Here is a 16,591-nt window from a genome sequence, read left to right as displayed (position 1 = left end):
AGGTGTAGGATTTCAATTGTGTAGCATCTCAGCTTGTGTGGTCCATAGTTTCCATACTAAATCCAAGTTATCCCAGGTAGTGACAATAAGGACGGCCATCTCTGGGATAGGATTCTACCTCCCAAGTTCAGGTTGTGGGAGACAGAAGAATGGGACGAGTGGAGGTAAGCAGCTGAAATTCGACCCACAGGACCTCTTATCCAGGGAAGCTTTAACACAGTTAGCTGCTACAGAGCCAATAGTAGGCCTAGCTAATATTTTGTGGCTAATAAATTTAATACTAAATGAGAAAAAAAAAAAAAAAACTAGTGCAAGTCAATAGGGCACTTTCCCTATCATTGGCATTTAATGTAACTTTTATTTAAGCTTATCTTTAATGTAACTTTTTAATGTTGCACAATGTATGACAGTAAAAGTGAATCAAAGTCCATGTTGTTGGTTGATGAATAAAAATGATGGGGGTTCTTTGGACACTTAATAGAACTGTGGAAAAACGCTGACTTTTACAGCACCCAGTGTTAGAACTCTAAACTGAAATTGAAGCAATAGCTTCTCCAGCTGTTGAATATATTATTTTTGACACAAAGCATTTGTTTAGCTCACCAGCAGTTAGAACTGCTTTAGCATGTTTAGTTTCCAGCACTGTGAGTGGTCCGAGTCCGAGAGGTTGTCTCTGTGAGACTTGACTGTGTTGGGAATTATCTTGTTCAATTGCTCTTTTGGTTAAATAATCATTGTGTAAAAACCTGGTTCAAATGTCCAACCTGCCAACATGTGTTTTTGATTAACATATATTTTTGCAATAGCTTCTTGCCACACATGCAAACCAGCAACAGCGTTCTTGTAATTGTCAAGCGTTAGTTTACCTGAGAAGTACGATCTTTCTGTGTGAAGCTTTGTCATCTGTCACCAAAGATATCCTGCTGCTCAAAGGTAATGCTGAGCTTTAGCTTGTTTCCCCTTCAGTGAATCGTCTGCGGTACGCTGTTGAATCCCTTCAGAATGTAAAATTAAAGAGCAGAAGGTGTACAGCAAGAGAGGCTAGAGCAAACGGTGGAGACGCTGCTGCTCTTCCTCTCCTCTCCTCTCTGTGCTGTTTCTTTCCGTCTGTCTCTATGTCATGCTTTTCCTGCCTCCAGCAGCACTCCCCACTCATCTATCACCTCCTCCTCCATTGGCCATCTCTAGCAATCTTTTTCTGTTTTCTCCTCTATACCTATACGCTTGACTATTTGGTCTCAGAGCAGATTTAGCTCATTTTTATACTCCTATAAATTTTTTATTCAGGGCTTTCTGGATTGTCTTCATCACTGCATCCAATCCACCCGTTGTTTTTTAGTTTTTCTATAGTAATATCAAATTACATTTATATGACTTGATTTAAAACATCTGACATAAATGGTGTCTATGGCAGTTGTAATGACCATATGCATTCTGTCAGGACTTTGGCCACTCCTCCACTGTTTGTGTTTGCATAGCACCTGCCGGATGGTGCATGCCTGATTGCTCCAATCTGGCTACCATTTGAGCAGTTAAAGTTGTCCTTATTGCCTGCCGAGTGTATTTGGAGTGAAGCTTGTCAGTGGACTAATTAGGGGTGCTTGGCATTGGCATGGCAACAATGGCACAGCCAGGCTAAGCAAACACAGACTGATAGATCAGGATTTAGATTAGAGCCCTTCTGTTGTCCTCCAGAATTCATTTTTCTCTGTCTGTGAAAAACAGGAAAATAAATTGTTCAGGTGCTTGCAATAAACAACACATACAGCTTAAATTGTTCAAAGAAATTAATATTATAAGTAGTTTATTCAACATTCTGTGACATTCCATTGCATCTTAAAAATATACCTGAGTCCCAGAATTCATACATTTATACATTCATACATTTAAGTCTACTGAAACTGGTTAACTGAAGAGGGTAACAGCTACTCTTATGTCAATCTTCTTTTTAGATTTTTTTTTCAGCACTACAGACCTCTATTAGTAGTCACCATACAGGAAATGGGTGGAAAGAAAAGGGGGAAAGAGATGAAACAAAGATCCTAGAGTCAGGAACTGAACCACAGACTCTGTATGTGGGGTGCTCGCTCTGCCTCTCATCTTAAGCCACTCTTAAATAATTTTATGATGTCTTATTTTCTCTTGTTAGTCTTTGTTGTAGCATTTAATTCTATGTAGATTCTGATTTATTTTGTGTTGCATCTTCAGTCTTGAGAATGAAAAAGTGGAATCAGCAGGTTAGACCTCAAAGAAAAGCAGTAATTGATCATCGCATCTCTCATCCCAGCAGACTGTTTAGTGTATTTCTTCTTATTTCTGTCTAGTTTTTGCAAAATGTTACTTTGGGTTCCAGAATCTGCAGATGTCAATTAAGTGAAGCATCAGTCAAGGAGCCACCTTACAATTTGGTACTACAACACTCTTCATAGGAGTGGAGAGTGTGTTAAGATTGGAACTTTGATGGTGGCAGATGGAAGACCTCCAGTACTAAGAGTACTAAGTGGGTTGTATAACACATTATTGATATATTACTAACGTATCATATAAATTGGGTTACTACAGCCAAATGTGTTATTTGCAATTCTAAATGTTAGCAAACATCTTAAGTTGCTACAGGTCTATTATTTTCTACTCATTTTTTTAAGTGTCTTTTGGATTTTTTAGCCATCGTGCCACTGATTTTTGTTCTCCTGATTAGTTCAGTGCTTCCTTGGAAAAGCAGGACTATTTCTTGCCAAGTGTAGAATTGTCCTCTTTCGGACCACAAGGCAAACTACACTAGGAACATTTAGCTGTTCAGAGACTTGTACCCTTTGACTGACTGATAACTAATAATGCTACTAAAAATAATTTTACCACTGAGATTATCCTGCAGGTGGACAAGGACTTTCTTCCTCTCCTGCTAATTTGAAGCTTGCCAGTGTATATGAGAGACTGAGATTATTGGTAATCTGAGTCACTGCATTCTCGATTCGTTCCTTTACTACCTAGAGCAGGGCACATCTGTGCCAGAGCTCTGCTTATCCCCTGGGAAATGTCTCCTCATAACCAGAGGTCTCCTTTTGGTGTGCATGACTATGCACAGCACTGTGATCAGTGAGCACATTATGACACAAATCAGAAAAGACCAACTCACACAAAGACTTCTTCACAGAGCTCAGCTGTTCCATCTTTATTTCTGCTAGGCTTGGTAAACAGCCAGTAGTTTTGGACAGATTGCTTTTGAATCTGCACAATAATTAAGTCCTTCACCTGTGTAATAAGAATAATACATCTTTCTTCCTTTGTAGGTGTACTATAGACCTGAAATGTAAAAAGAATCAATTCAGATCCTACAATTAGCAAAAAAAAAACAACAACAAAAAAACATCAAACTATTTAATGTAAGACAACTTTAGGTTCTTTTGTTGTCTGTTCATTCTGAATTATTTGTGGTGGTCAATTCTTTCATCTTCTGACGAGCTTTATGGAGGTGTTGATTTCATTTTACAGAAGGTTTAGGTACCAACCCGTAGTGCCAAAAGTACTAGTGCCTGCTTTAGTCACCAATGGTAATGCCAGAAACTGGGTTGACCTAAACCACACAGAGAATCTCAGGACTGTTGTCAAGTAGTCCATTGGCCAGTTTTCATTAGCTGCAAGTCTGAACCATCAAAATAAAAGTAAATGCTTAGGCCCATAACTGTGTGGAAGGAATCTTTAATGAGTGTAACTTTCTTGGAAAAAAAATTACTGAAACATTTGCATGCTATTCCAGGGTCGTCTTATAGAGGGGAAAAGTTATGACAATTCTAAGGGCCCTTGACCAACAGGGGCCCCCGCACAATAAAGTATTATTATTATTATTATTATTATTATTTTTTTTTTTTTTTTTTTTTTACAGAAATATATATATAAAATATTGCGGCCCTGTTATTGTGATTTTTAAAATTGTTTTTAGCAGTAAAAATTAAATGTTATCCCTCCCAGACCAGAAACCACACCTCCATATTTGTACTGAACTCCCCCCATGAATCTGCATGAAATGGTTTGTTCCTGCTTAGCACTGACAGTGATGGTGTTCAGCAGCAATCAGTAGAAGACAAGAAAGACTGTAGCAGTTACTATCCTGCCTAGAAACATCATGAAGTCAAATTTAAAAAAAATTAAAGTAAAATAGATAAGAGAGAGAAAAAGACAAGAGTGTGAATTTGTAACACAGTTTTCCTCCAAGAGAGATGAGTAGACTGTGTTAGATTATCAATCATATATATATATATATATATATATATGATTTTTTTTTTACATGGACAGATCATTTATTAAGTGAAAACTTCAAACATATTTTTTTTTTACCATCATAAGAGGTTGTACAGATTCTGTACTATTCTCAGATTATTCATTTTTTTAAACCATGCCTATTGTTCATATTAAATCTGATATTGAATTAGTTTTAGTCCTGTGCTGCATATTACTTTTGGACACCAGAGTTTTGCTTCTGTGTATTTCCAACCTCTCATCTTTTTCTCTGACTTGCAGTGTAGGCAAGTGTACTGTCAAACATTTTCAGATGAGAGAGGTTCATTTGGATTTAATCTTTTTTCTTGTGAAATTCTGTGCTATGACGCTACCATAGAGCACAAGTCATGTTAATGCAGCAAAGTTAAATCTGAGGCAGTTTTCTACTTTAATTTCAGCCATCTGACCTGCTGAAACCTCAAACTATTTTATTTTATCTAACCTTTATGTAACCAAGTGAGTTGTTAAGAACAAATTCTTAGTTACAATAGCGACCTGGTGGAGAGGAAAGAACAAAGCTGTTTGTGTAGCAACCAGACTCTCCTCTAAGCCAGAAATGGGAGGGTACAATAATACAGTATACTTAGAAATATCAGTATATAGCCAAACCAGTTTCATGATTGACTCGACTCCCTTCAGTTTCTTTTATATTAACCCACAACAAACATCATCTCAAACCGTTATTACAGATAAAAAAAAATAAATCATGCAAACAGACACAAAGTCACTGATGACTCCAGAATCCACGTTTGACATCACAGCTGGACCCCTTTGTCTTGGACAGAGCAGTGGTATTTCTGAACCACATCAGCTGCGAGTTTAGTCTACTACACCAACATTAAAAATAGGCCAGATTAGGGTGTGCCAGTGGTGCAGGGATAAAGCGTGTCCCATGTAAGGAGGCCTTAGTCCTCAATGTGGCTGCCGCAGGTTCGAGTCCGGGCCTGATGATCTTTGCTGCTTGTCTTCCCCTACTTTCATATCTCACTTTTCTGTCTGACACCTTTCAAATAAATAACTCTTAAAAAAGGCTAAAAGGTTGTAGATTAGTAATACTCACCAGCTTGTTGCTGACTGTCTGTTATTCACATTGTAACAGTGTCCATGTTCTGGTCTGCCTGGCCTGCTCTCTTCACACACACCACCTCATATAATGCTGCATGAACATTCAGGTTTCTCTCTTTTCTGGTTGAAGACCTAATAGCATAATGTTTGTTAACAACAGCAGCAATGTTAATTTTAGTAGTTTGTCTATGATGCTACATTTTCAGATGCTCATTGTTTAATGGACTTAATTCATTATACTGGTGGAATACAATCAACTGATTGTCCACTGCAACCTTTTTCTGCAAGTTGAGCCAGTATATGTTCCTCTGGTATAAAACTAGGGTGACAGTGAGTGGAGAAACAATGCAGGGGAAAAAGCAGTTGAAATGTTTAACAGGCTGTCAGAAGTGCTATGTGCTTCTTTGAAACAAGTGTTGTTGACAAATCTGTCAAGCTGACTTGTCCTGCTGTCATCTTCTCAGTCAGCAGGATGAAATATGATAATTTAATTACAAAGGAGACGTGTTGATGAAGTATCAGAGTGTAATTTGAACAATAGTCGACTAAACATTTTTGTACAAGTACACTTTACAGTTTGAAGATATAAATGCCTGGTTCTCAATCTGTCCCTTTACAAATCTGGGTAAAGTTTTTTTTTTTCTTGAAATGCATAAAAAAAAGTGCACCCTACATTGTTACATTATATAAATGATCTGGTCTGTAAAAGGTTCCTAATTAAAGCAAGTCCTGAAGTATAGAAAATATAGGCTGCTCAGTTGAAGGTTTCTTCCTGTGAAAAGGAAACTAGTTCTTCCCACTGTCACCACATACTTCTTTAGGAGGAGGAATTGCTCCACAGACAATGACTGGCTGATATGAACTGGACCTTCTTCCTTGTTTATTTATAAAGCCCCATTCAAACAAAGCAAGGAAAAGAGCTTTATTTTTATATATATATATATATATATATATATATATATATATATATATATATATATATATATATATATATATATATATATATATATATATATATAACTTATTTATATGTGCAGTTCTAGGCACAGCCAAGATACTGCGCAGAACCCTCAAGCTCCCAGACCTCTGGTAGAGGACCCGAGCTCAGAGGATGAAAGAGACCACCCGCGGAGGGTGAGAAGGGAATTTTTTTTTTTTTTTATTAAAGGTTTTGTAGGCTCTAGTGGCCTTTATTTGAAAGTAGTTTGACAGGAAAGAGGAAAGAGAGGGGGAAGACATGCGGCAAATGTCACCAGGCCGGGACTTGAACCTGCAACCACTGGCATGAGGACTAAGGCCTCAATACATGGGTTGTGCTTTGCCCCTGTGCCACAGCACCCCAGGAAAAGAGCTTTAGAGGAAATTGAACAAAAGACTTAAATAATTTTAATAGGTATACTGTCCTAGTGTCTGTTTGGGCGCATCTTGCATGCAGAATTGCCTTAATTTTGTATCATATAGATTCAACAAAGTGTCAGATACATTCCTCAGACATCTTGTTCCATATATTAACGTGATATTGTCTCACAGTTGATGATCTGTCTTCTGTGCATTTATGATATGGAGTCCCACATCCCAAATCCAGATCCTTGTACTTGGATCTGTTGAGTGTGGAGAACACTGGACTACAGTGAATTCACTGTTGTGTACTAGATATAATCAGAACTTTGTGACATGTTGCATTGTCCTACTAGAATTAAGTATCGGAAGATGGGTCCACAGTGGTCATAAACTGATGGGCATAGCAACGACACTCAGGTAGGCTCATGCAGGGTTAAACGATGCTTGGTACTAATGAGTGTAGAGCAGGGGTGGGCAACTCCAGGCCTGGAGGGCCGGTCTCCTGCAACTTTTAGATGTGTCTCTACTTCAACACACCTGAGTCAAATAATGAGTTTGTTAGCAGGACTCTGGAGAACCTGACTGCACGGAGGAGGTGATTCAGCTGTTGGAGTCAAGTGTGTTGGACCAGGGAGACGTCTAAGAGTTGCAGGATACCAGCCCTCCAGGACCAGGATTGACCACCAGGATTGTCTAGAGCAGGGGTCCCCAAACTACGGCCCGCCTCCTCATTTGGTCCGGCCCCCTGAACAATACCGGATCCGGCCTGCCTCCTCATTGACAAGTCGTTTTCACCACAGAGTGTAGATGGGAACCTGATATTTTAATCAAGATTTTACTGCTTTCGTTTTCAGACCACCATTAGAGGAAGAGCTTTTGTTTAACATCTTCCATCTTCTTTTTGTTGTAACTGCAAATCTTCAGGGATGTGTGATTGATAGAATGAAGCAGGGCTGTGTACAAATAAGTTGTGCAGGCTGCTGCACTTGTTATAGTCCAATTAACTTCTGCATCTTTCTTTCTTTCCTCTCTCTATTAAATCCAAACTCTGCTTCACCACATTTAGATGCCAAAATGTGCAAATTAATCACTATTTTCTTTTTTCTATTCCAGACTACTTGTCTCAAGGTGTGGATCTGAGCGGTATAGAGGTGATTGAGAACGATCTGCTGCTGATCAGCAGAGCTAGGCTGGAAGTAGAGAACCAAGCCAAGAGACTACTGGAGCAGGGCATGGAGATCCAGGTACTTTATAAAGTGATACTCCTCTAAGAAGTTCAATGTCTAAAGCAGTGGCCGCAACAAAATTTCCAAGTCTTGACCGGTCCACGGTTATAAAAAGTTTGGGGACCACTGGTCTAAAGCATGGAAGAATCTACCAATAATGTGTTTGTAAAAGTAAGTGAAGAAAACATCAAAAAACATTTAAATTGTCTTGTGACTTGCTTACTTTGTGAAATGATGAATATTAACGAGAGTTAACTCCCACATGTAAATGCACAAGCCAACCTAATCACCCAAGCAGCCCTGTCGTCCCACCCAGCTGCTGTCTCTACTATCTGGGTGTGAAGGCTTCTATTCAACTCCTTTGGCTGATTCATTTAAACTAAAATTCTCATAGGCTTGGTTCATATTTAAAAGTATTAAATGAATAAAAGTTAGCTGTTGCAAAGAATATTTTTAATGAAATGTCTGTGTATTTTATTGCTTAAAGCAAATGGGCTCCTTGGTGCTTTGTAAAGTAAATGTATAATAGAGCTCTAAATCTTTTTATGTGGATTTCCTTCACTTTCCCATGAAGGAAAGTGCGTTAGACAGGCTGTTTAATGTTCATGTTGCTGCTGACATGCTGTGCTTTTGTCCTCAAGTCTCTGTGCAGGTGTTGAGCAGGTCCACATTCAGCAATATTAAAATGCATAAAATCAAAGCAATGAAAACATTTCAATACATCTACTTATTATCTACCTCCTTCAACTGAGTCTTTCAAAGTGAGGGTTTTAATTTATTGGTTAAGATTAGGAATGTGCGATATATATGGTATTTGGCTTACAATAGAGATGTGTAGTGTACCAACTAACCGAGGTAATGCTTGTTGATGACGTAACATCTGGCATCAAAACAGAGCAATCGAGAAGCAGTGTGGCTGAGTGCGAAGGGAGAACTTGTTAAAAAGGCAGGTACCAAACGTAAATGATCACGACCTGGTTCAAGTTATTATTACATGAATTTTTAAATTGTGCTGCATGCAAATGCATAGGTGAGGGAGATACGGGCTTGAGCTCCTGCCCCTTTCGTCATTGATGCCCTAAGTGCACTTTTTTTTTTTTTTTTACTCTTTTTTTTTTAGCAAGAATAGTAATTTAGCACAATAAATTGATCTGACTGCCCTCAGTCAAATGATGATTATTAACCTATTCTTATCCTTGACATGCTTCAGTTGTCCCAGATCCACGGTAGGGAGGAGTGTCCATGCAGAATGGGTTCCTGCAACTACCAAATTATGGGCAAAAATATTTTTTTCAACATTTAAGTTACAAAAAAACTTTTTCATTTATTTACTTTCCTAATGGTCTTAGCAGTAGTATGGAAAGCCCCTCCTCTCAAACACAGAAATGGTTTGACTGCAGAGAAAACATCTGACTTAGAGTTTATCATTCTGCCCTAGTTCTGTACTAAGTCCCAGTTGCGCTCCAGGCAAGTAAGGGAAAACTTCTGAGTAGGTTCCTCTGGTCAGGCACCCTGATATGAGGAAACGGTACTGTGACTGTTGCTGCAACGCTAGTCAAAACTCACGTACCACGCAATTAAAATTAAAGTAATACACCAGTCAAACTATCAGAACTTTTCACAGTATCCCTTTTGTCTTAGGAGTGTATGATCATAAAATAAATATGACCGTATGGTCATGTTCAGGAGAATATAACCATAAAACGTAGCTTCTTCAAAAAAGTTATAAAGGAATTGAAAGGGAAATTGAGAATATCAAGGAGTAGACAAAGGACAAGGCATCCACTTATGTGTGATTTTACTGTGGGTGAAAGTCTGCTAAGTAGTAAAAACATTGATACTTCTTTTTGATTGACTTTTCTTTATCCACTGGGAACTCCAGCCTCAGATACCTGAATCACACAGAAGACTTTGTGATTCAGGAGTTCTCTGTCATGTTTGTTCAGATATGACACTTAAGAGAAACACATGCATATATGCAGAGCATACACACAGAGGCTACTTCTCCCATTAGTCAAGGGACATCTCTGAGTATCATGAGCATTTAGGTTGTGTCTCTGTGGGAGTTAGTTTCACCTCAGCGCTCTCATCTGTTGATGGGAGTTCAGCTGACCCAGAAATCAAAATCTTGCTTGTTTGTTGTCATCTCAATACATCTAGACTAGCATTTCTCAACGGGGGCGTTCAAAGGACGACAGAGGGTGGTGACAGAAATCTTTCCAAACCGGGGCGCTGGGATTCCTCTGGGGGGCGTTTGCTCCAAGGTAAACTTTACACCTTAAATGCTCAACAGTACCAGTTTAGACTTTGAGCAACTTACTAAAACTGTGGTGTATAAAATTACAACATGCCTGGCTGCAACTGTATTGATGGCAGCTCTTCTTCTCTTCAGTGTTTGTTAGCTTCTCCTGCTACTAGTAGCTTCACCACATCAGTTCAGTGTTACACCGGCTGATGAAGTTGCTGTGATTCACTTGTCTGGTGTCTGATTTTCAAATATTATGTTTTATTGAGGGGTTTTGTACATATGTTTTGTCAGTGCTGTGATCATGTCAAAGCAGCAATTTATATTACAAAGTGTTTTAATGTTAATCTGAATGCTGCACATAGAAGGACAATGGAATATCGCTCTGATAAACAGGTAATGACTAAAATCATGATACCCTCACTTTATCACTCAGAAAAATGAACCCATTTAAATAAAGAAATCCTTCGATGGGTGATACCACGATAGGGAGCGTTCATTTTATACAGTTACACAAGTACCGTGAGTGGTCCGGTATGCAACCGTAGTACCAGCACTTTTAAATTTTAATAATCATTATACCGGGATTTTTTTCTGTTGTTTTAAAAGGTTTATGCCAGTCTGCATTTCTCCATCGATACGCTACCCGCACCGTATGTGGTAAAAACAAACAAAAAAAAAAGAAGAAAAAAAAACGCGCACATTGCAGGAAAACCGGTACGTAGAATGGAGCAACGAACTTTGATGTGAATCAGGATCAGAGAATCCGGCGTTGAACAGTGAAAAATCAAGAGCTTATAGTGGCAAATCTGATGAATCACATGAGAATTAGGCAGCGCAGCAGATGAACGACATGATGAGTGAAGATTACTGATGGTGAGGGTCAATAACCATTAAAGTAAAACTAGTAACAGGAAAGAAACTAAGGTGGACATAGCAATAAACCAAGAGAAGATAATACTAATCAAAGGAAACTTAATGGAAATGAAGAACAAAATGCAAGAATAAACTAAGAAACTAAATTTAATACAGAGGAATAAACTGGTATGGCAAGACCTTTTGATCAATAATTATTTCAGAGGACTGTTTGTCAAGAACAAACAGACACCATTTTCAGATAAAAGGTTAAATAATATTGTTGAAATGTCATGGGTTTGTTGAGACCATATCTACTACTGAGAATAAAATAGTTTAACAGACAATAACAGTAAGAAACGTATCACTTATTCATGTTTTTAATTATTTATTATTTAAATATTTATTTCTTCAGTATTTTCATGTCATGAGGCTATTAAGTGACTCCATGACATTTTCAATTTGACTCATTAGGATTGTATTAAGAACCAGCTTTATTCTTTGTAATTTCTGTCCAGTAAAACTATTAATCTATAAATTAATAGTAATGTCCAGATAAAGATATAATCCACGATTCTGTCCCATATTTCTATGGCATTCAAAGGATCTGGAATTTCTGTTTTTCCACTGAAAGCTCTGGTTTGCATGGTAAATGCCATGTGGGAGAAATTTTATAGCTGATACTCTGACGTTCCATTCTCCTGAAGGCAGCATAGAGCTGCACCACAAGAAACTGACAAAATCACTAGAGAGAATAACAGTTATGATTGATATAATTGATATAGTTGCAGTTCTATCCATGTTTTCATGTTGCAGAGCTCAGTCTTTATGCAAATAGTTCAAAGTTTAAACTGGTATTTTTGTACATCTTTTAACTGGCCATTTTGTGCAACATATAGCAACTTGCATATCAGAAAATCCCTCAGAACAAGAATATTTTTTCAACTCTGGCTGCTGTGAGACCTATCGATTTTATGTTGAATGTTCATTGCATTTTTCGTAGACGCTTGTAAAAATAATTTCTATTCCCATGGCTTTTTTGTTCTCTGGGAAATTATTTTTGATGATAAACACAGAAACAAGCATAAAAATCAAAACATCAACTGTAATGATAGTAGTACTAATAATACAATAATATTCAGTGGAAAGTAGCCTACAAATTCTTTGATGGGGGCAGTTATGGACCTGGATAATGTATAGGGTTAGGGTTAGCGCTGGCCCAAAAGAGATTCAGAAACACTGATCTAGACCCACCCCATCTGTCCAAAACAAACATAAACCAAACTGTAGTTTGGCAGTAACAAGATGAAATGTTCTTCCGTAGTGTAGAGTTTAAATCCATAGCTCAAGGCCAACTTGAAATTTGTGCCATTTCAGGCCAAAGTCATATATTTAACGGTTGGTTTGAGGCTTCTGTGGTGCATTTTCAATTGCACTACAGCCTACAATAAATCCAGCATAGAGAAAGGCAAACAAGAATACACAATATAAAGATTGATTACTGTAGTCATTATAGTCTAAATAGGAGGTATTCCCTGTTGAGGAAAGAAAGTATAGTGCAGAAGTTAGACTGTAACAAGCGTAGTACAATGCCGAATCAATGTGCATGTGACTCCACTCTGCTCTCATCAATCATGCAACCCTGAATATTCGCACTTGACTCACCCTGCAGTTAAAACAAGAGACAAAATGGAGCTGAAAGATGTTAAACTAAAGCTAAAAATTAGAGAAGTTACACTTCCATGCCAACAGAAAGAAAAGTCAGAGTTCTTGACGTATTTTAAACTGGTAGCAGTTTAAAATATGTCAAGATTACTTTGATCAAAGGTCTCTGATCAGAGTTAACGAGTTGGATTGGATCAGGTTTGGACAAGGTGTACATGGGCTCTGACCATGTTGGATTCTTTAGGCCTCATCTTAAAAAGAAAAAAACAAAACAGAAAAAAAGCACCGCCAATGCCTAGAAAAAATACCGCCAACTCTTTGAAGATGATTAGTTTTCCAAGAGTTTGACAGCTTTAGATTTGGAAGACTTAGTTATCAGATATAAGACACAAAATAGAACTGGTTGGTCAGCATTCAGTATATGAAGGACAGCTGATAGCTTCGAAGACTCCCAAAGCTTCAATCGGAAACCAACTTCAGTGGTCGCTTCGTCCAAACTATGAAAAGCCTGATGGTGGACCTCCATGTCCATGAGAGAGGCTAACAGAAACTTGTTTTGTCTGAGTGCCCACGTGAAAAATAATAAAATCAGGAGTTATAGCATTATTTTCTGATAAAGTTGCTAAATTTCAACTTGGCAACCATGATAAACTGGTTGTAGGACAGCATCTTTGTTGAGGCCTGTAGAGTAGATTTGAGGTATGCTTGGCGGGTCGGGCATTTGGGACGTGGGCCTTCAGTGAAGGTTTACCAATTTAATCCAGCACTATAACACTGCACTGTTAAAAAAAGTCTCTAATTCATGGTAAAATACCGGCAGCTGTGGTTGCCAGAATTTTACCATATTTAGGCCTGTCACAATAACAAATTTTGCTGAGCGATTAATGGTCTCAAAAATCATTGATAATATTGTTTGAAGACCATTTTAAACCGATGTAATGGTAATGACATTATAATGCAAGCACATCCTGCCAAAAATAAATACACTTTATTTTCAAAAGAACACCTAACACTGGAACTGGTAAAAAAAATAAACAAAACAACCAAAAATAAAAATAAAATAGATTCTCAGTCTACGTTAACAAAAAACGTACTTGAATAAAAACTAAATAACATAAAACCAAAGTGGAAATAAAAACTACATTCAACCAAAAGAGTGCAGGTTATGAAGTCTGTATACTATATTGCTCTCCAATAATCATTAGATTTAGATAGAGAAGATGGGCACATCCAACTACCTGATGCAATAGTTCCGTCCTCCGCTACGCTAAGGAAATGAGGAAGGGAGGGAATAGTGCAGAGCACCAGAGTTGAGCCTTTTTTCATCCAGTATCATCAATAGAGAAAAAGGCTGGAAGAAATTATAAAGCCGATAAATTAAATTAAAATGAGGTTAATAATTTTCATTTATCATGTGATTAAGTGATTTTTTGTTTATTATGACAGGCCTTACCGTATTCATACTTTGTTTTTTTTACAGGGTACAATTATACAAGCCTCCAATACTAAAGTAAACAACAAAAATGCAATATAACAAGGTCTGGTATCCTACCTAACTGCATCCATCCATGAAACCATTTTCTGTTCACCCTTGTCCCTTAGTGGGGTTGAGAGGGTTGCTGGTGCCTATCTCCAGCTAACATTCTGGGCGAGAGGCGGGGTCACCCTGGACAGGTCGCCAGTCTGTGGCACAGAGACAGACAGGACAAACAACCATGTACACACAGTCACACCTAGAGAGAATTTAGAGAAACCAATTAACCTGACAGTCATGTTTTTGGACTGTGGGAGGAAGCTGGAGTACCCGGAAAAAACCCAACATCCTCAGGGAGAACATGGAAACTCCATACAGAAAGACCCTAGGCTGGGAATAGAACCCAGAACCTTCTTGCTGCAAGGCAACAGCTCTACCAACTGCACCACTGTGCAGCTCCTAACTGCACCATATCCAGATAAACACAGAGAAAAGACAGCTAAGAACTTATTATGGAGATTTTCTTCTAATATATATGCATGTTTTTTTATATCATCACCTCGCCATTATACTGCAACAGGATGTTTGAGGTTCACATAGAGAAGGAGCCAGGTGGGGAGAAAGTGAGAAGGCGACAAAATTTACTGTGTTTTTTTCTTTTTATCAGTTAGCTTAATAACTAATTATGAGCAGTTCTTGTTAATTCAGAGTAAATACTGTTGTCATTAAAGAAAGAAATCCAGGTAGGACAACTCCTCAACTGTCCAGCTTGAGTGAATTGTGGGGCACAAACCACGCTGGGGTGAACTTCAGAGATGCAGACAGTGACAGCGAGCTAGGAAGGTAACATGCAGACACCGCCAGTGGTGTGATTGGTGTGTGCTGCCAGATTCACACCCTGTTTAGTACAATTACTATAAGCTCGTCTTTCAGGAATTATTCTGCCCTGCTGATGAAATGCTCAGCACAGCAAAGATACCTGCAGTCCAGAGTTACTGGTCTATTAAAAGAACTATTTACATTTAGCTTTTGTCCAGTAAGTTTTCTGAGCTTGACATGGGGGTTAGGCCAATGAGGGAAGAACATAAAAATTACATGAGCATTTTCTCACAGTTTACATTTTATTCCTTAATATTTTTCTTCTATTTTCTCTTTGCTCAGAACCCAACCCAGGTTGGAACAGCTTTGCAAGTTTTTTATAACTTGGGCAGTTTAAGAGAGACTATCAACTCTGTGGTAGGGGGTTATCAGACCACCATAAAGGATAATGTCACTAAAGCCCTTGACATCAAGGGTTTGACACAACCAACTAACCCCAGAGGTAAGAATCAACCAATAACTGGTTCAGTTACTATAGAAGTTTGACTTAAGCACAGTTTAAGCACATTGCCCTCATTTCAGAAAGATAAAAGACAATGGCACCTTCTAGGTCAGCCCAGTTCATAAGTTGGCTGAATCTGAAATAGAATATTATATCATGGCCATAGAGAATAGTTTGTTGAATCCAGGGAAAAATGTAAGCTTCACACTAATGTGATATGCACTACTGTTCTAGTTTTCCAAATGTGTAGTCAGACATGATAAAATGCATGATAAAAGTCTTTGTTTATATTTAAGTTAATAAATAGTAAAACAATTTTTATGATCCTGTCAGAAACTAACCTTATACAATGTATCGGAGCTAAAGCTGCATAGAGAGTAGAAGTACAAGTAGAAGTTGGATCAATCCCAGGCCTAGACAGACTGTCCTGCTGCCACAAATACTGAGCTAAGTGTCCAAAAATAGCCCATGGCAACAACAGTATCTTATCTTTGCTCTTCTGTGGAAAACTAGTTCACAGGTGTTTCATCACCCAAATGATTTTTCAAAATTCTTGTTCTTTTATTTTAAAGGTTTTCATTTAGGCAAAGCTAGTTCACACTTGTCTCATCACTATTACCTCAGTGTGCTTATTAGGATTTCAGGACATTTCAAGCATGTTTTGGGCTATGTATTTTGACAGAAACACTGCTTATCCTCCTCCCAGGAGCTCCTGGGAGAGCAGTGATGCCTACACCAGGCAACACGGCAGCATTCCGTGCTGCTCTATGGACCAACCTGGAGAAACTGATGGACCAGATATGTGCTGCATGCAGACAGGTACACACACACCCAAACTGACTCCAGATTCACTTTATTAGATAAATCCTAAAAAGCGACTCATCATGCTGATTGGTCGGTTGCAAACGTTTCGGCCCTTTGAAGTGAATGACAGGAGCCGACTCCTCACTGAGAGCCATTTTTGATTATAAGGGAGGGGCTACAAACACAGCAGCACAGCGAGCAGGAGAGAGAGAAAGAGAGAGAGAGAAAGAGAGAGAGAGATCTCCCCATTATTTTTCCTTTCACTGCTCAGCTCTCACTCTTTCTGTGACTCCACTGAGCAAATTCCACTCTGCTCA

The 16,591-nt window shown here is 38.4% G+C and overlaps 1 protein-coding gene across 2 annotated transcripts in view; it reads left to right on the top strand.

Annotated features, from left to right (window-relative positions):
• cog5 (component of oligomeric golgi complex 5) overlaps positions 1–16,591 on the top strand; it is a 77,574-nt gene that overhangs the window by 28,133 nt on the left and 32,850 nt on the right. For both annotated transcript variants that reach the window (XM_088003411.1, XM_088003410.1), the window contains exons 7-9: positions 7,798–7,928; positions 15,311–15,470; positions 16,177–16,289. In XM_088003411.1, the coding sequence (XP_087859537.1) occupies positions 7,798–7,928; positions 15,311–15,470; positions 16,177–16,289 (404 nt within the window). The remainder of the gene's footprint in view (positions 1–7,797; positions 7,929–15,310; positions 15,471–16,176; positions 16,290–16,591) is intronic.

The sequence above is a fragment of the Poecilia mexicana genome, unplaced genomic scaffold, assembly GCF_051168715.1.
Source record: "Poecilia mexicana isolate PSO_F unplaced genomic scaffold, ASM5116871v1 scaffold_23, whole genome shotgun sequence".
Lineage (NCBI taxonomy): Eukaryota > Metazoa > Chordata > Actinopteri > Cyprinodontiformes > Poeciliidae > Poecilia > Poecilia mexicana.
The sequence above is the reverse complement of the archived record's forward strand: the minus strand, read 5'-3'. Positions and strand labels throughout refer to the sequence as shown.